The following is a 20547-nucleotide window of genomic DNA, read 5'->3' as shown; positions in this document are numbered from 1 at the left end:
TTTCTATTTATTTCGAATTGACACATCTCATATATTGCCAAATAATTACAATGTCAATAAATCCCATTTCAATGCGGCCCAGTTGCAAATCAAACTTTGGATTTTGCTTAACCACAGTTTTTGATAATGGGTAATTCCCTTGAACAACACCGTGCCGCGATTGGGGTTTTTTACATTAAATGTCATAATATACTGTCAAGGTCTGCTTTTAAAGTTTCAAAATCTACTACACTTTTAGATATTTTGCTATTCATATCCAGTATCTTCAAAAAACAATATAAAAATATGTCATCTTGGTCTCTCAGAATTAATTTTTTTGCACAATTATTCATGTTTGTCATTCTTTTGCTATCTGGTGATATTGAAACAAACCCAGGCCCACCTGCTTCAAACTCTCTTGATATCCTGCACCTTAATATTAGAAGCATCAGAAATAAGATTGATTCCCTAATGTATTTAGTTCAAGATTTTGATGTACTATGTTTTAGTGAGACTCATTTAGACACACATGTTACAAATGAAAGTTTGTTCATAGAAGGTTTTAAGAATTTTTTTAGAAAAGATCGCAATTCTTATGGTGGAGGTGTAATGATTTATGTTTCAAATTTAATTAAGGCTAGTCGAAGAGAAGATTTAGAACCAATTAATACTGAACTCATTTGGATAGAAATACCACAAGTAAAGGGAAATCTACTTATATGCTGTATTTATCGTCCACCACACACTAATAGTGTCTTTTGGCAAAAACTATCTTGGTCCTTTGAAAAAGCTTGTGATATCTCCAGCAATATTGTAGTACTTGGTGACCTTAACACTGATTTCTTAAAAGTTAACAACTCACATGAGATTCATACAATAATGAACAGCTGTAGATTAACAAATATCATACATGAACCTACAAGAATTACTTGCAATACAGAAACCCTTATAGATCCTATCATTATTAGTGACAATATACATGTACATGATTCTGGAACATTGAACGTTAGTAATACAGTTAGTGATCATAAAGCAACTTATATATATATTCACCAGAATACCAATGTTAATGCGGCATATAAACGTAAAATTTGGAACTATAAGCTAGCAGATTTAAAACTCCTCAATGATTTAATCCTACAATGCGACTGGAATAGCCTTATTGATGCTACAGAAAACATTAATACTGCAACAGCAAACTTCACGGAAAAGTTTAATTCTATTATTCACCAATGCATACCTGAAAAAACTGTAACCATAAGGCCAAATGATAAACCATGGATGGATTCTCTTCTAAAGAAAACTTTGCGTATTCGCAATAGGCTAAGAAAAATAGCACAAAAAACAAAAAGAGAATCCGATATGGAAATTTTTCGGAAGGTAAGGAATAAGTTTAATAACATGAAAAAATATGCTATCAAAAACTATTATGACAATATAGATTCTCATCTCAAGGATGCTAGTCTGAACAATCAAAAACTATACTGGAAGTTACTGAAAGACACTTTTCACATTAAACCAACAAATGAAATTCCACCTATTCAGTTTACAGCCAACAATGGCACTGAAAATTTTGCATTTTCAGACATAGATAAAATTGAACTATTGAACAAATATTTCACATCAATTACAGTCTTAGATGACAGTAATCAGGAGCTCCCAAATATAGTGTCTAGATGTAAGGATAATTTTCCGGATATAAAAATACAAGAACAGGAAATTATTGATATAATTTCTATTATTCCTGTTAATAAAACAGTAGGTCCTGATTGCATCAGCCATAAAATGTTAAAATCTTGCAAAGACACTATCTCAAAACCTTTGTGTATACTATTCAACAAATCCCTAACACTAAAAACTTTTCCAGACTGCTGGAAACTAGCACATGTTCTTCCACTATTTAAGAAAGATGACCCTTCCATCACTACAAATTATAGACCAGTTTCTTTGCTGAGTTGTATAAGCAAAATTTTTGAAAGAATCATTTTTAAACATGTATACAATTTCTTGTATTCACATAATATATTTTATAAATATCAAGCAGGTTTTTTACCAGGTCATTCCACAGTATATCAACTTTTAGAAACATACCACTCTATAGTAAAAAGTATTGATGAAGGTAAATTCTGTTGTATGGTGTTTTGTGATTTATCCAAGGCATTTGATAGAGTCTGGCATAAAGGCTTAATTTACAAACTAAAAATGTATGGAATCAATGGTGATATGCTAGATTGGTTTGATAGTTATTTAAGCAATAGAACACAACAAGTCATGTATAGAAATCAATTTTCCTCTGTAGGTGGACTACTAGAAGATGCATATCATTTGTTTTTTGCTTGTAAATATTATGTAAAAGCAAGGAATTCCTTAATGAATAAGCTTTTATCATTTAATTATTTATATGTTATAGATGTACATTTAATGTTATGGGGAGATGATTCTCTTACTATTGAACAAAATGTTGAACTTTTCAAAACCATTCAAACTTTCTTAAATGAATGTGGTCGTTTTTCAAAATAAGCTTACTTTTTAAAAAAATTTTCTTCTTACCAATTCAAGTTATACTTGTACACTTAAAACTTTTTTTTTTCTTTCTATAACTACGTATATGTAGTAGACCATATGTATATATGTTTTTTATTTTGGCAATTTTAACAAAATGTTGTATTAGGAGAAGACTATCTAAGTTTCTGAACTTGTGTCCGATCCTTTTGACTTTGTCAATAAAATATGTTCAATTCAATTCACATTGTACTTTCTGCATACTAATTATTCGAATCATTTGACTGTCGCTAGCGTAAGTAATTCATGCCCTGGAAATCTCGCGAGATTTTGAGTTTACTCGACTTCGCCGCAAAAGAGCGCCATTAAGTTAGATAACTGTGAGGTAATTGTGATACTAAGTATTGAACATGGGTGAAAGTCAGCACTAATTTCTTGCCAAATCTAGCTAACATTTAACTATATAAACATTTTTCTAATCAAGTCAAGATATAACCAATATGTAAAGTACATGTACACAAACACACATTTATGTTTATAAAATTTAATTTATATAGAACAAAATGTCTCTCCAAAAAAATTAAGGCCCATTAGAGATTGGTTTTGGTGTGAATCTTCAACAGGGGCCAAAATTAATAGGCTATTACTCTTTGACAAGTCAGTCTGGTTTTGAATTCATTAGAGAACAGTGGTCCAATAAAATATCCATAAAGGACTACCTGATTGAAAACAACATTAAATATAAATACATAACATTAAGCTCAAGTACTAAATTTGTTCTTTCCTAAAAAAAAAAAGTGTTTGTATCTGTTCTGAATTAAAAAAAAAAAAAGAATTAAACACTATTAAATTAAACATGCCAGTGAATATAATGATAAATTAATTTCTGTTGATTCTTCGCTCTCAGTTTACAATACTCCAAATAAATAAATAAAAACAGCATGCAGAACTTTTTAAAAAAAAAAATTCATAAAACCGTCTACTTAAATGAAATACATGTTTAAATTAAATTCATGGGCAAAAAAGTTATAAGGAACATTAATAAAATCATGAACAAACCAAATCAATCTATCAAAACATTCAGCTTTTTATCACAGGAGAAAAAAGATACTACACAAATTTCTTGATTTGAATTTTCAAAAATAATATTTTTTTTAGAAGATAAAATTATTTAAGGAAGACAAATGCAAGGAACAGCTTAAATTCTTACATATGTAGATATGGTTAATTACAAAATATTTTGCAATTATTTACAGAATACCAAATAATGTTTGTACATTTGTATAGGCAAGATTGATTTTTTTTTTTTACCTGATCAATTTGCTGTTTACTCTTCTGGTGTCACTGATTAAGTGATACATGTAATATCAAAAAATTGTAACTTGAAAAAATGGAATCATCCAACCCTTTGTGGAAGTCCCCTACTTTACTCAATATCCCAAGATCAAAGGGATGTGAGGGAGTTCATTATTTGGCAGGTGTGATAATCGTTCCAAGATAATTGCAAGAGAGATAATTAGAAAACTCAGTATAAAGTGTCACATTTAACAGGCTCTGTTTGACTTTTGTTTGAAGTGACCCCCAAATTAGATCATAATTTGTTACAAAAAAATTAATGAACAATTATCTAATTTGTTGCAATTAACAAATTGATGCACTTTCTTTTATCTCAATTTGTAACTGAAGTCTAATTTCTTTAAACAGTTAATATTATTCTTTTTTTGCTATTTTCAATAACATCAAAATATGTAATAATTATACTGCTGTTGAAATTATTAAAAAATGTCTTTCAATGCATCTTTCAAGATTTGTAGAATCTAACAAAACTCTACTCTAAAAGAACACCGAGTTCATTCAAATTCAACACGTACACAGCAAAGCTAAGAATTGTTTTTATTTTAAAATGTTTTTTGATGCACAAACTAGACCTCCGTATGGATCCATCAGACCACCGGGAAAAAAAATTAAAAGTGACCTCTCACATCTTAGCACGTAAAGTAACAAAAAGAAAAAAAAATATGATGTGCCCATCACTACTCGAATTTACCGAAATTATATTGATATTAGCGGTTTCATACAAAAAATTGTACTATAAAATCAATCAATATGAATCCTATGCTTTCAATATTTTTTTTTAATTATTTTTCGACAGCACTTCATTAATTATTTAAAAGGTTCAATAATTAAACACTGTACCTGCTCATATTTTTCTTCAACTTTTTCCCGCGTTTTCAAACAGGATCTTTTAAATGCCACATATCAGAAAGAAACAACAAAAGCTTTTTGATATTTCCGATATAAAATAATTATCAACGGAGTGAGTTCAAAAATTTTAAATGCTTAATAGTAAGTGTTTTTATGCCAAAGCATGTATACCAGAGACACTGATAATTATTTGTTTATATGTTTACAAACGACTACGTCTATTTTAATCAAATTTTATTTCAAATGTAACGTTATCGGTTTCATCTTGATGGAAAGATAATGTAAACACAATAAATTTCATTGTCTTGCTTTATAGAATGTACAGTTTTAATGAAAACATTTTACACTTTAAAAATGTAAACAGAATACCCTGAGGAATATTTTTTCTTTGATATAAAAATTTACAATATGACCTCTAGTTATCTTTTTGACATTTTAAGCAAACAATTTAAACACAGTGTCAAATTCGTATAGTATAAATATTTTTCAATTTCGAAGAAAAATATTTTCAGACTAATTTGACATGCGTAATCATTTCTGAAATTTTCTTCATTTTCTCAGCCGGGTGCCGAAAAATTAAAGTAATATATGGCGTATTTTTATAAGTTCAGACTAGCTAAAATTAAAAAAGATCTTGCTGTTTGTTTTATTACTTTATATAAAGATAGAAGTTTCCTGTAAACACAATTTGAATCAATGACGTTTCAAAGATGTTAGAAATTTAAACAATAACCGATTCATTTACAGACTCTGCATTTAAATAACAGACACAGTTTAAAGTCAGTTTAACTATGGAAACATGGGGTTATTCAGCTTCAAAATCGGTGAAAATTTTAATTTGAACGTAAATAACATATATCATGTTTGTCTATACTCAATCTCGTATTCTTATTTATTTATTTTTTTTTTTAGCTCAGATACGCCATATAGAGCTTTAAATAGTATATGTTAAAAAATGTATATATAATATTATATTTAGTAGAGATAGTAGCAAAATTCCTCATTTCGGGCAAAAAATAAGATAGGTCAAGATTTACTAAATGAGATTATACTGACCTTTGGTGTTAGATTGGTTATGACGTCAAAATAATTTTCCCTATAATGGAATTATGAAGAAAATAAAACATTTTCATAGAATTAAATTTGAAAAGTAATCCAGGGCTATACATGTATTCAATTTTATTTTATTTTTTAGAAGAGGTGAAGAAGATGTAAATAACGGTTTTCTGAGATGTTGTTGGAAATCTGGATAATTGTTTCTTTTGTCTGATGTGGAAAAAATCTCCCATTTATATCTTGATTTTTCACTGAAAACGACCGCAACATTTTAAAATATGTTTTATCGTTGTGTTTACCTAAAAATTATGCCTCGATACACTTTTTATATTACCAAGCTACAATTATAAAGTATCATATACATCTGTAGGCACCTTTTATTTACTAGATAATAGTAGATATTGACCTAAAAGTTGTTTAGTCCGAATAATTAGATGCCAAGAAGCTTCATTTCTTTATAATATATTTTTTCTCATAAAAAAGTTAATAACTTTCGATTAATTACACAACTGAATTAATACCCGTTACAAAGATTAAAAAAAAAAACGTATCGAAGAAACGATTATTTGTGTTATTTAGTTTGTGTATGACCAAATTGAAACCTCTATTGAACAGCTGTGGATCTATGATAAGATTTGATAGTATATTAAAATTACAATACCTACTGTCATTAGTGGGGATGGGGGATCTAGGGGCGCACCTCCCTTAAATTTTCCAAAAAAAAAAAAAAAAATGTCAGTGAAGAAACATAATAATGGCTGAAATATATAGGAGAGTGGTTTCCTTTTGTGATGAAACTATGCCAAACCCCACCCCACCCCTCGAAATAGCTTTTTCGTGTCCCCCTTCCCCTTTCTAGCTCAGTAGTGTATCAGATCAGAATCACTTGGCTTGTTAAGATGCAATTTTTTTTGTTTGTTAGAGAATACAGTGTATGAAGGGTTTTTCCCCCTTGGCCCTACGGATTCCTCTGGATGTGTCCTTAATTATTTCTGCTGTCATGTAGGCACCCCCTCCCCCTTACTTGAAATTCTGGATCCCCCCGGGGGCACATTTTTACAAAACATAAAAAATCTACTCCACCTGGAAGACTGGTTCCTAAATTTATTTTTTCAGGAATTTGACCTTTTCAATGAATGAACACGTCATATACGGATTCAGCAAGTCTCCTCTTCTTAGCTTTAATTTTACAGTGCAATTTATTTTTCCAGTGTTGACATAGGGTAAAAATATGTCACAGTGCGGTTGTAAAGGTATTCGATCTTGCCTTGTCTGCGAAAAAGAAAGGAAAGAAAATGAAATAATCAAGGTAAATGTTTTCTGTTTCTCTACAAACGTATAGATACAGTCATTTAGTTTAGAACTTTGAGTACAAAGTCTCTTAAGGAGACACAATTTGATGAGTGATTTTTACATGCATTATTTTCAGAAGAGTTCAAGGTTGAATATAATCATTGCACCAAGGTGCGACTTTTTGTGCATGCTGAGAAAATAATACATTTGAGAAAAAAGTGTGATAAAATAGCTAAATCAAGCTATTCTGAATAGCTTAATAAAGCTATATAGCTAAATCAAGCTATATAGCTAAATCAAGAGATTGTGCCGGACCTGACCACAGGGGCTTGCTCCTGGCGTGTAATAATTATTTATTTTTAAAAATCATATACAGTAATACTAAAACAACACAAGGGAGGACGCCATTTTGGACCCCTTCCTCGCTTCAACCTCTGTTTTCGTTATATTTTCCCTTATTTTACTGACTCAGAAAATGAAAGTAATCTCGGCGTTTTGCATTCAAATACGGAATTAGAACGCGTTTTTTTCAAATTTATAATTAGCAGCTGTGTTAACTAGTAGAAAAACCCCGGGATTTTCGATTGTGTTTTGGTTTCTGTTCCTATCAACTGTCCTAAGAGCGAGTTTGGATTATTATTAGTCTGAAATGTGTATTGTAGGGGCTCCAAGGGGAAAATTTAAGCATTATGTCCTAGAAGAATCATTACTTGACAGATCCGAGGTGGTGAGTCAGTAAAAATATGGGAAAATATAACGAAAACAGAGGTTGAAGCGAGGAAGCGGTCCAAAATGGCGTCCTCCCTTGTGTTGTTTTAGTATTACCGTATATGATTATTTTTAATAAATAATTATTACACGCTGAGAGCAAGACCCTGTGACTCTACAAGGGACGAAAGCTCTCGTCTTGGACAAAATACCCCAATCCACTTCAGCGCCTATTTCTGGACTCTAAAGCATTAATTTATTTCCTTGTCATAGTTCTGTCCCCTACAGTAATGGTTTTCCTAAATGTTGATGCATTTGTCAGTCGTCAACACGCATTTAATCAACAGAAAACAGATACAATCTCTTGGATTTGAGGCTCATTTTTCTAAATTGACCTGGGGAGAACCGAAGTTTACATGGTTGCATGGTAATGACGCAAGGGCAATAATCATGGTTTAACATATAGCGCGTTTGTATAGCAAGTGTCCTGTAAATTACACACCTTGCAAATAATTCCTAAAACTTGATTTTTAAACACTTTTTCAAACTTTTTGTTAACGTGCCCGGAACTAAGTGCAAATACTAAAACCCGATTCAAAATGACAAATTCCAGCTATTCAGACACTTCAACATTCTAGAGGCATTCCGGGAAATTTAAATATACATGTAACTTGAATTATCCCAGAACTATTTTTAATTTTCTTGATAACAATCAAGAAAAAAATTATTTTTATTTTTGGAGCTTTCTGGTAAACAATACCAACTAATTAATAAATTATAATGTTGTTATCAGGCCATTTTTTTTTACCCATTTTCCTTGTAATTCAAAATACCCAGAAGTGACCTGCAGTACACCAAAAAGGTGATGTAAATATAACCAGGGACCATCAAGATCGCTGTATTGAAGGTAGACTCACCCTGTAATGTAGATCTGATTAGTCATAGAACTGGCTTTCCTTTATTACCAAACAACCAGTTGTAAACTTGTTAATCAAATCGCTGCAGTCAAAATGTAAAAGCTGATTCAACATGTACCCTAAATGACTGTATGAGATATATGAACATAACATGGACATATAAAAGGTCATACTGTATACAGGGAAAATTTCGCCCCTGTTTTACTTTTGCCCCTTTCGCCCTACTCTAGGGCAAATTTAAAATGGGGCGAATTCAAAGAACACAGTATAATTTCTTAAACAGAACTGTGGCTGGGCGAATTTAAAATGAAGCAAAATTGTTTGCAAGTGTGAATGGGCAAAAATAACACGGGGCGAAAATAACCCTGTATACAGTATAATAAATCATGTAATAAAACCAATAAGGCCTAAGGCACATGAGATTAATTTTTAATTTTCTAGATTATGCAGTATATAAGTATTAATGATCTAAATATATTAGATAATGTATACATGTATCTGAACAATACATGTATGAAATATCTCATTTTTGATATTGAATAAATTGTAGTGTTCCAGTAAAATACGCTATTTTTGTGATCTATGTAACAAAGCTTTTGAAGAAAGCAAAAGTGAAGATCATCCAAATCACCATGGGAACTCTCTGGAATTTCCAGGAATCTTCATTCAGAGAGACTTTTTATCTCTTGAGGAGGAGCTGGGTATTTTAAAGCACATTTATCAAAGTCCCTTTGTTGAATCTCAGTCTGGAAGACGAAAACAGGTGAATATTTTAGTTTAGGTAACTTTATCTTATATATTACTGAAGTTTCATTTTTTATTTTATGCCCCCAAAGATTCGGGGGCGTATAGTTTTTGCTCTGTTCATCCATCTTTCTGTCTGTTTATCTGTTTATTTGTTTGTCTGCAAAAACTTTAATAACCTTGGCCATAACTTTGAATGGTTGGAGCTAGGGCTTTCATATTTCACATGTGTATTTCTTGTGACAAGACCTATCTTAAGGTACCAACATTTTTGACCTCTTGATGTTTACCTTGGACTTTGACCTACTTTTGTAAAACTTCAACCTTGGCCTTAACTTTTGAACGGTTGGTGCTAGGGCTTTCATATTTCACAGGTGTATTACTTGTGACAAGTACTTTCTTTGGGTACCAACAATTTTGATCTCTTGACCTTGGAGTTTGAATTGCATTTAAGAAACTTTAATCATTGTCATAAGCTGCCATACTGGAGCATCAGTGTTTCACAAATACATCTTGTTTTTTTTGTTGAACACCAATTTTTGTTGTTAAGCTAGATCACGAAATTGGGTGATCAGTGAACCACAGTACAAATTTGACTATTCATAGAATAGGACAAACCATCTGTCCACAAATTAACATATCAACACTTTTGGGGGGGGGGGTGTTCAAATTTATGAAATTTGATCCTCATGAAAATTAAGAACCCACAGTATATGTTAAACTCATGTTGCCTTTTTCTAATATAATAATTAAATACATATACTAGATATCATTATTTGTTTTTTAAATCATGAAAATACATTTATAATTATATCCCCGCTCTGAAGGAGAGGGGGTATACTGTTTTACCCTTACGTGTCTGTCTGTCTGTCCTCGTGTCTGTCCATAACAAATTTTCGTCGCAGTTTTCTCAGCGATTACTCATCACAGATTATTAAAATTTTAGCACACTCTTTGTTTAGGCATGCCATATGGTGGGATTCATTTTTGTTTAAATCTAATGTCAACTTCCTGTTTATTCGTGCATATGTCCGTACCAAATTTTTGTCACAGTTTTCTCAGCAACTACTCAGTGCAGATGATTGAAATTTTAGCACAATCTTTTTTCAGGCATGCCATATGGTAGGATTCATTTTTGTTCAAATCCGATGTTAACATGAGAGTGTATATTCACATCAGAGCAGGGGTTTTACTAGTGAGCATTCGCTCACAGACTTTTTGTTATTTAAGTTTTTCTCAAAACCAACTTAAATAATATTTTTTGTATGAGATGTTACTTCAGAAAAGAGAATATTTCTATGTAAAGCTTTGAATTGGCTCATTGCCAGTCTTGTGTTTTCTAAACCATTTTTTTGTTCACCATTCATGTTTTTTTCTTCCCAATATTGATTATTTCTCAAATATCTTTTCACAGTATTATTTCTACTGAATTTAATAGCCAATAATAAAGGTGAAGAGAAAATATTGTTGAGAAATAAACAAATAATCACTGTGATAAAAGTTCATGTCATGACAATTGTTTGGCTTCTTTTGGTTCAATGAAAAATAACCTATATTTTACTTTCAGGATTATGGTCCAAAGGTGAATTTCAAAAGAAAGAAAGTCAAATCTGAAGTTTTCACAGGCCTACCAAACTTTAGCAAACCACTATATGAGAGAATGAAATCAATAGAAATTCTTAGGGACTTCAAGCCAGTAGAGCAATGCAATTTGGAATATGTACCAGAAAGGGGGGCATCAATAGACCCCCATTATGATGACTTCTGGTTGTGGGGAGAGAGGCTTGTGACCTTGAACTTAGGGTCAGACACGATACTTTGTATGACTTCATCAGAATACCCTGATATAAGTGTCCATGTGCCCATGTGTCGTCGTTCTTTGATTGTTGTCCATGGTCCAGCCAGACATACTTGGATGCATGGAATTCATAGGTGTGATATCACAGACCGTAGGATTGCTATTACTTTCAGAGAGTTGTCTGCAGAATTTCAACCTGGGGGTGAAAAACAAGAAGTGGGACAAAATCTTTTGGACATTGCTTTGACATTTGAAGGAGTTTCTGTTGGCTCAATGAAAGAGTTATAGATTCTATAAATATTTTTAAAAGATACATTCTATTATCTTATTAAAAAAAAATGAGCTAAAAAATTGTCAAAAGCATTCATAAGTATTACACGTAGTAACTTTAAAAAAAAAAAAGATTTGATCTTCAATTAAAATAATAACACCAGTGAAATTTGGTGAAGAAAGACCAAGGTTCTCTTATCTAGACTAAAAATACTCTGTCTAAAAATTCTACAGTACCAATATTACATTTGTGCCATCTAGTACAGTTAATATGATGATATAGGTCTGCAATGAATTATTTTCTTGACGGTACCTGCAAGGAGTTATAAATAAGAATTTAGATTTTTGGTTTCACAGTACCAAAAGTTAAAATGTTCATTGACTGGTACAGGGGAGGGGATTTTCTTGGACCCCCCATACCATTTTGTATGTGTGTTTGTATGTGAGACTGTGTGATGAAATGTATTACAATCTTTGGTATATATGCCAGGTGAAGCAGACAGTATCAAGGGCAGGGGGTGGGGGTGGGGCCATTTTTTCACTGTCACCATCATTGCCATGACGCGTAAGTAACACATTCGAGGTTGTATTTGCATTTAAAGATAGTTACCCGTACTATAAACTTGGGGGGGGGGGGGGATAACTATATTTAAAGCAGACACATATTTCGTGACAAGTCCATGTGGTCATTATTTGTTTTTCCATGCTGTTGGAATCAGTTTTATAGGCGAGATGTGCTGCTTTGAGAAACATTAAAACCTCTTCGCGCAACTGTAGACTACAGTACACCGGATCTGCTTTCAGTTGCCCAATTGCATTGCGCATTATTCAGACACAGCATTTCTTGAATAGAGTTCACATTCAAAGAAAACAAAATCGACAATTCCCCGTTTTTGGTAGACTACCGGTACTTGAATATCACGTGAATTAGAAAAAAGTTAGAGAGAGAGAGGGAGAAATATAATTTTTTGTTTTGCATTTTACAAAATGTGTTTTATTGCCGTAGGTTTTTTTTTTTTAGAAAGGGTGTCCAGCTAGCAATAGTTGCAGTTTATTTGTATTTCCTCCCACCTTTTCTTTTTATGGAAAGAACTCTTACATATATATTGGATCAAATATCTTAAGATTTATGATGGAAGCTTTTGTCCATTTTATGTTAAAAGTATATGACAGATCCAGATATTCTTTATCCAAGGGTTATAACACATTTGTTATGTGGAATCATTTTACACTTGTTTTCGATTGAATGTGACATCTTATGCAAGTGCATAAACAATATGCATCAATGGATATTTCTTTAGCTTGAAACCAGGTGAGGAAAAAAAGGGGGGGCACATGCCTCTCACTTTCCCGACTGGATCACCCACGGGCGATGTTGGAGTATAATCGTAATGACAGTATGTAACCACCAATAAACAGTGAATAAATGAACTTTGAACACTTCAACCGTGTAATAAAAATCACAAGTCGTTGTCTTGCTAAAACATTCAACTCGGTATACTATAGGTCAATCTTCGCTTAATCTTTTCTGGTCAAGTAGTTAGGGTCATGTTATTGTCCAAATAAAATCAAAGTACTAACTTCGTCTCAACTTTACACAGTACTTTTTCTCATTTAACGTAGCACGACTTTACTTCTCAGAGTGCGCGCGAGAAAAGCTGTAGAAAACGCAATCGTTACAATGACGTCACAATGCATTTGAAATGTTCTCGCAGAACGTTACCGGAAATGACACGAAACGTATAAAAATGGACGAATTAGGGAAATAAAACGTCAAACTATTAGTCGAATATGAAGGATGAATGTTATATCTTTTTCTGTAAGAAAACAATCGGCATGGCAAGACGATCACCAACATTCTGTGCATAATTTGGCAAGGATCACTAGGTCTACAACTTCACAGACGTCCGAAAATGATAGTTATGAAATTCGTCGTCGACGTGACAGAACAAAGGATTTGTTTGGAAAACTAAAAGAAATTGTCACTTCCAAAAAATATAGAGATGTGGATTGGCATCGCATTATCATCAATGTTGGTGGAACTAAATTTTCAGTGTATAATGGCACGATTAGAACCGTTCCTGGAACTAGACTTGCAAATTTAAGTGTTAAAAGTGAAGAATATGATCGCATGAACAATGAGTATTTTTTCGATAGAAATCCGGAATTATTTCCATACATACTAGATTTTTACCGGTATGGGGAAATGCACATTCCCAGATTTATATGTGCAAAGAAGCTGTTGAGTGAAATGAAATACTGGGGTCTGAATGGGTCATGCTTATCACACTGCTGTAGGAAGTATTATTATGATTCCCTAGACGAAATATTTGATTATGAAGACTTGCAGAAAATGTTTGAAACCGTCCCTGAAAAGCTTCACATAGTGGACAGCGGGAGTAGTTTTGGAGACACGGATATTCGACACAGAATTTGGTCACTCTTAAACAACCCGTTGTCGTCAACGTCGGCCAAGGTATTCTTATACTTAGATTCTGATAAAGAATATTTTTATAATTTGAAAGACAGAAACCTCTCCCATTTAATAGGAATACACACTGTGGTTTCTATACAAGCCTTAAATTGATTACTGTGAAGCTGCTCTTATTTGCGATAGTATTTTTATAATACACAGGTTTTATTTATAGTAAAATTTGGTATCATTCATGTGGTAATAAAGATTAATTCTTATTTGTGTGAGAATTCTCAACTTTTTGGTTTTCAGATTGAATAGGCTATCGTCAGTCTTTCTCCAAAAATAACGAGCAAATTTTAAACTTGGTTCAAGTTTGACCAGACGAGAGCCCGCGTCCCTCTATATAAATGATATGTTCATTAAGTTTAATTTTATATAAGGATTTCTGTATATAGAGTCAACGAATTGTACCATCAGATTTCTGGAAATACGCATATATACATGTGTGTATGTTTTATTCGAACACCGTTATCACTGGAACTTTAAGTTTTATAAATGAACATTTAGAGTTGTTTTGTTTTTTATTTAAATTATCCTATCCTTTAGACTATCTTGGGAATGGATGACTGACTCTGTAGAGAAAAGTCACTACCATGATTTGGTTTGACATCGTATTTGCTTTCACTTTCTGTTAAGTAACTAGTGTAGTGTCTTTCAATGAATAACAATTTTTAAGTGCCATTGAGTACATGACTAATACATTGACAGTTTGTTATTATAAGATGATCAAAATAATGAAATCAAACAACTTGCATAAGATGGCACATTCAATCGAAAATACATGTAAAATGTCATCTATCAATTATAGAGAAACTTCTTTGGATCAACGACCTCTTTATCAAGTGACGGTGATACAGATTTGTAATGATTTCAAGTACATTCTTATTCATATTTTGCCATTGCTATTTTCATTCCTCAGTCTTTGGTGTGTGTGTGTGTGGGGGGGGGGGGGGTGTAAATTGGTTTTAGGAGGGACAAATAAATGATGATAACTAGGAATAGACAAAAATATACAAAGAAACTGTAAGGATGACATACTGTAAACTTACTTTTTTTCACGGGGCCATAATTCCGCGGAATCACAATTTCTATTCAATCTGCGGATAGGAAATTACGCGGATTTCTTGGAATGCCACTGTATGTCTTAAATGTACTTTAAGAACGTTGTAAGAAATTCCACCTAAAAATTTTGACGGCGTATATATACTATATAGCCTAAATTAATCCCACACGGAAAAAGGTACCTCTACAGTATTTTTACGTCCTGATATCGTCATTAGGTTCAAATCTTCATTCATGTTTTATTGCTAGTAACCCTCAGATCTGAAGTTCTTTGCATGGTCTGAAAAAAATGCCGGGATGGACGACCAGAGAGCTACAGTCCAATACATTCAAAAAGCGTAATTTCATTTCCCCCCCCCCCAAAAAAAAACACGCACGCATGTTACATGTAAGCTCTCATCTCAAATCGCATGTTATAGTTTTTATACTCGTGTATTCTTAACATATATTATTTTACTACTACAACAAAACGTTACTCGATCACAATATATACATGACTATTGCATGTATATAAGCTACACTGTAGCCGTAGCCACGTGTGAAGTTTTATTTCAAACTTAAAAATTAGGTTTAAGAAGGTTTAAGCTACACCGAAATTTTGCATGGTCCTTTTTTGGGGGGAGGGGGGGGGGTATTTTTCCAGAAAATAAAATAAATTGTTTTATTTGCAAATAAAATGCTTTAGCGTTTAAAATTTATTGTTCGTGAATGCATAAATATCTAATAAAATATGTCAAGAAGAATCAGATAGACAATTTAATTTTTTTTAGATAATAGAAAAAATCTTTTAAAATACCATTGTGATGAAAAACAGTAGAACCAAGGTGTCTGACGAGTGTTGAGGACCATGGATCGATCTCTTGTTTCTTTCATTATTAAACACAGTCCAATATCAAGGCCAGGAGATGTTCATTTATTTTAGCAGTTAGAGAAATGATATACACATTTTTAACATCTTTAAAGTCAGCAAAAATATTTGGCAAAAACTTTTTTTTAACGAGGCCGAGTCTAATTATTTCTACCCTAGATATTTTGATAAATTTTCTTGTATGAATTTTCACTATTAAATTAATTGTTTTAAGATAAAATAATGGAATGTTTACCATCCCGCTTTCTTAGGGTGGCATCTATAAAGTTGTCAAACTTTATTTGGACCCTATGGGAATTTGTTGGAAAAGAGCCACATTTTCCCCATATTTTTTGTATTCCTATCCTAGGGATTTCTTTTTAGTAAAATACATAAAAGTTATTGTAAAAAGTCACAAAATTGTGAAATTTCAAAAAAGTTGACCGTCTGGGTTAATGTAGGAATTATCACAAAGTTTTTTTTTCTTCAATGCTCATTACCTCTAAATTTGCCATATTGCGGATATATTGTGTATACATCGGCGCAGATGAATTATTTTGGTAAAAATAACAATGTTTTGATTGCTGATATGTTTCTTTTAATGGTTCTGTCAATAGTTTTAAATAAAATGTCCATAGACGTCTTAAATACTCTAGCAAGTCATGCGTCATTCTTCAGCGTCATGTACTGCTTACAAAACCGGAAAACAGTGATGTGGTTAGAGTCATTTCAGTGTTTATTCCTATAATTATTGTCTTGAAAGCACATTTTCAACCCATAGACGGTATTAAAATCACAAAAAAACTAGGGAAGGTGTAATGTCGTACCTAAGATTGCATGAAATTTTAAAAATAATGCATGAATTAAAAAAGCTGCGCAGTCATGCGCACTCGGATTAGACTCGGCCTCGTTAAATAAAGGTCAAAGATCACGATCATTGAGTCAGAAACCAAAGTACATGTAGTTGCTATTCGCTTTACGACATATACATGTAGTAGTAAAAACACATTCTTAATACAGGCCCGTAGAACGCGGGGGGGGGGGGGCATTTTCCTGAGTATAGTATTTTCTATTGTAAATTTTCCCTTATAATCATAACCAAATGAATCACAAAACATAAGACAAATATACATGTACTGAATATTATTTTCATGATTTTTTTTTTCAGGTATGGTCGATTTTGTATATGACACTTGTCATCCTGTCCATCATCTGCATGTTTACAAGTACCCTTGCCTCGTGCAGAGTGGAACCAAAAAACACATTTTTCCAAAGATACGTACCCAAACACATTGCAGAAAACAGCTACTATGTCCTTGTTCCACCACGCTTTACGAATTTTTCAGAACCCTGTATCGACCATTGTGATACTTTACCCACATACAACAACAGGGTGTTATCTTTTTTGACTACTCAACCCCACAGTGCTTTACTATTTTTCGACTTATTCTGTCTAATATTTTTTACGACAGAGATAATTTTCCGATTTCTTTTTGGTAGACGGCGGTGGCGCATGCTCAAATCCTTCACGACGATATGCGACATCCTCTATCTTATTCCAGCGACGTGTATGTTTGCAATCGACTTCTTGGATCGAACACACTGGCACAATGTGAACAGAATCGGATGGTTTCTTTTACTTCAGACCTTGATGACTCTCCGAGTTCTACGGTTGTTTCGATTTACAGCACATTACCATGGCCTGAAAACCTTGTGGCTTGCAGTGAAAGCAAGCAAACGAGAATTGTTTTTGCTTTTTATTTTCATGATAATGGCGACCACATTTTTTGCAACATTTATCTTTTGTACAGAGTTTTTTGAAGCAACAAGTTATTACAATAACATTTACATTGGAATGTGGTGGTCCTTGATCACCATGACAACGGTAGGATACGGCGATTTTTATCCAAATTCTGCTCTAGGATATGTCCTAGCATCCATCTGTGCATTGACTGGAATCATTTTGATGGGAATGCCTGTGCCACTGATAGCCCGAAATTTCCATTCTTTTTATGGTTTACAGTTCTACCATGCACGCGAGTATCAAATTCAATATATACGACGTGATGAGGACATAGACTTGGCGAAGGAAGTTCCTAAAGAATGGGCGGAAGTAGAAAAACCGGAAGTTAAAAGTAGGCAGAAGGAAGGGAGTGTGAAGGAAGAATCAAAAGAAACTCAGAATGACGTGGAGGTTATTGTCACCGCAGAAAAGACAGGGGAAGAAAAATTAATTAACGCTGTTCAGTGTGCTGTAGAAAAGCGCAACAAACTCATGGCTTTGTTTGAAAAAAATAAAGTAAGCCCAGTTAATGAGGACTGTGAAAATAAAGCAATGAAAAGAAGACGTCAGAGTCTTTAAAATCAAGATTATACCACATCTGCATTTGTATAATGTAAATAGAGAAGGAATATGTATGATTTGTTGATTTTCTTGTACCCCCGGTAAGTAATTGATTTGTTAAATGAACTGTTGACATAAAAAAATAGATTATTTTGTAACTTTGTGCATAGATTTTCCTACTTTTATATAGATTTTAATAAATATATAATACAATTACTAATTTAAAAAAATACTGATCAAACCATATGTATTTTGTTTAAGGTATGACGAGACCTTCCTCGAAAAACTGCTTTTGTAACGTACCAAATACATTTATAGTTCTTATTATCTAGTGATTTTTAAACTATTTTCAAAATGTCTTTAAACTTTAAAGATATAAACACCAAAATTGTGATAGCTGAAATTCAAGTTATATCCACTAGGACTATATAGGAAATCGCATCCTCTGGAATCTAGCACAAATGCCTGGTAATGCATCTCAGTTTTTTTGTGAGGAAAAATATGTCAAACACAATTCTTGGGAAATATATATATTATTGAGAAACGTCTCTTAAAAGGAGGTGCGACCTTAAAATATAATCCATTCCAATTAACCTACTGACGCCAAAATAAGTGTAATTTTTTTCATAGATCCTTCTTTATTAGAAATTTTACAACTGTTGTAGAAGCTAGATGTATAAAATGCAGTCGGGCTTGGTACGTTTGAATTTTTTTTCAAAGGGTAATATTACTTTTCCTTCAAGTCGTCGATTAGAAATAGAAAGGGCATGATTTTAACCAGACGCTTGTAGCTAAGCTCACCGATATTAAATCCAAAACTATAGACCTATTATTGTAACTTACGTGCAAATTACTTTATTATAGCATTGAATCTGAGTATTAAATCATTTTCTTGTCGTCTTCAATCCCACAATTAACATTGAAAACACATCAAAAATTTGTTAACATCAATGAAATAGTTCAGAACTTTTAATATCATAAAAATTTCATCACTAAATCAGGACAAGAGGCCCATGGGCCACATCGCTCACCTGAGCACATTGGCTAGACAAAAACACAAATCAGTTCAGTATTGAAAAAATTACGAGGGGGGGGGGGAGGGGGGGGCTTGAATTTTAAACTACCTGATGATGCTTCCATGTCAATATAACAAATGGCTTTGTTGTACTTGAGAAGATTTTAAACAATTTTTCCCATATATTCTTTTGTAAAAATTTGATCCCCTATTGTGGCTCCTCCCAATCCCAGCGGTCATCATTTGAGCAAACTTGAATCTACACTACCTGAGGATGCTTCCATATCAATATTACCAAACACACCTTTTCTGTTCTTGAGAAGAAATATTTTTTCTATATATTCTTATGTAAAACTTTCGATCCCCCATTGTGGCTCGCCCCTTTCCCCGGGGGTCATCATTTTAACAAACTTGAATCTACACTACCTGAGGATGCTTCCAAATCAAAATGACTAATCATGGCTTTGCAGTTCTTCAGAAGAAGATAATTTCCTATATATTTCTATCTTACACTTTGATCCTCATTTGTGGCCCCACCCTATCCCCGGGGGTCATGATTTGAACAAAAAAAGAATCTACACTACCTGAGGATGCTTCCATTTAAATATGACTCATCATGGCTTTGCTGTTCTTGAGAAGAAGATTTTTAATGATTTTTCCTATATATTTCTATGTAAAACTTTGATCCTCCATTGTGGCCCCACCCTACCCCCAGGGGTCATGATTTGAACAAACTTGAATCTACACTACCTGAGGATGCTTCCACATAAATATGATCAATGAGGGCTTTGCTGTTCCTGGGAAGAAGATTTTTAAAATTTTTCCTATATATTTCTATGTAAAACTTTGATCCTCCATTGTGGCCCCGCCCTACCCCCAGGGGTCATGAGATGAACAAATTTGAATCTACACTACCTGAGGATGCTTCCATATAAATATGACTCATCATGGCTTTGCTGTTCTTGAGAAGAAGATTTTTAAAGATTTTTCCTATATATTTCTAAGTAAAACTTTGATCCTCCATTGTGGCCCCATCCTACCCCCGGGGGTCATGATTTGAACAAACTTGAATCTAGACTACCTGAGGATGCTTCCATATAAATATGACACATGGCTTTGCTCTTCTTGATTAGAAGATTTTTAAAGATTTTTCCTATATATTTCTATGTGAAACTTTAATCGTCCATTGTGGCCCCACCCTACCCCTGGGGGTCATGATTTGAACAAACTTGAATCTACACTACCTTAGGATGCTTCCATTTAAATATGACTCATCATGGCTTTGCTGTTCTTGAGAAGAAGATTTTTAATGATTTTTCCTATATATTTCT

The 20547-nt window shown here is 33.0% G+C and overlaps 2 protein-coding genes across 2 annotated transcripts; both read left to right on the top strand.

Annotated features, from left to right (window-relative positions):
* The first annotated feature begins 1380 nt into the window (after nt 1-1380).
* Nucleotides 1381-11562, top strand: LOC133204805 (alpha-ketoglutarate-dependent dioxygenase alkB homolog 4-like). The gene is made up of 4 exons (XM_061340553.1): nt 1381-1657; nt 7698-7762; nt 9211-9423; nt 10972-11562. The coding sequence occupies exons 1-4, from the start codon at nt 1381-1383 to the stop codon at nt 11488-11490; spliced, it is 1074 nt and encodes a 357-aa protein (XP_061196537.1). The 3' UTR covers nt 11491-11562.
* A 1613-nt stretch (nt 11563-13175) lies between these two features.
* LOC133206397 (potassium voltage-gated channel protein Shaw-like) lies at nt 13176-18525 on the top strand. The gene is made up of 2 exons (XM_061342360.1): nt 13176-13948; nt 17026-18525. The coding sequence occupies exons 1-2, from the start codon at nt 13271-13273 to the stop codon at nt 18217-18219; spliced, it is 1872 nt and encodes a 623-aa protein (XP_061198344.1). The 5' UTR covers nt 13176-13270; the 3' UTR covers nt 18220-18525.
* Nucleotides 18526-20547: the final 2022 nt, after the last annotated feature.

This window comes from Saccostrea echinata, unplaced genomic scaffold (assembly GCF_033153115.1).
Source record: "Saccostrea echinata isolate AGI-Se365-2 ecotype Australia unplaced genomic scaffold, CSIRO_AGI_Sech_v1 ptg000054l, whole genome shotgun sequence".
Lineage (NCBI taxonomy): Eukaryota > Metazoa > Mollusca > Bivalvia > Ostreida > Ostreidae > Saccostrea > Saccostrea echinata.
This window is presented reverse-complemented; position numbering and strand designations above follow the sequence as displayed.

What these genes read in the sequence shown, in the direction of transcription:
- LOC133204805 (XM_061340553.1), top strand. Translation starts at nt 1,381, where the DNA reads ATGAAAAAATATGCTATCAAAAACTATTATGACAATATAGATTCTCAT. An exon ending in CCCAAATATAGTGTCTAGAT is followed by an intron (nt 1,658 to 7,697) that starts GTAAGGATAATT and finishes TGTGTATTGTAG; the next exon opens with GGGCTCCAAGGGGAAAATTT. An exon ending in AGTCTGGAAGACGAAAACAG is followed by an intron (nt 9,424 to 10,971) that starts GTGAATATTTTA and finishes TTTTACTTTCAG; the next exon opens with GATTATGGTCCAAAGGTGAA.
- LOC133206397 (XM_061342360.1), top strand. Translation starts at nt 13,271, where the DNA reads ATGAATGTTATATCTTTTTCTGTAAGAAAACAATCGGCATGGCAAGAC. An exon ending in TGTCGTCAACGTCGGCCAAG is followed by an intron (nt 13,949 to 17,025) that starts GTATTCTTATAC and finishes TTTTTTTTTCAG; the next exon opens with GTATGGTCGATTTTGTATAT.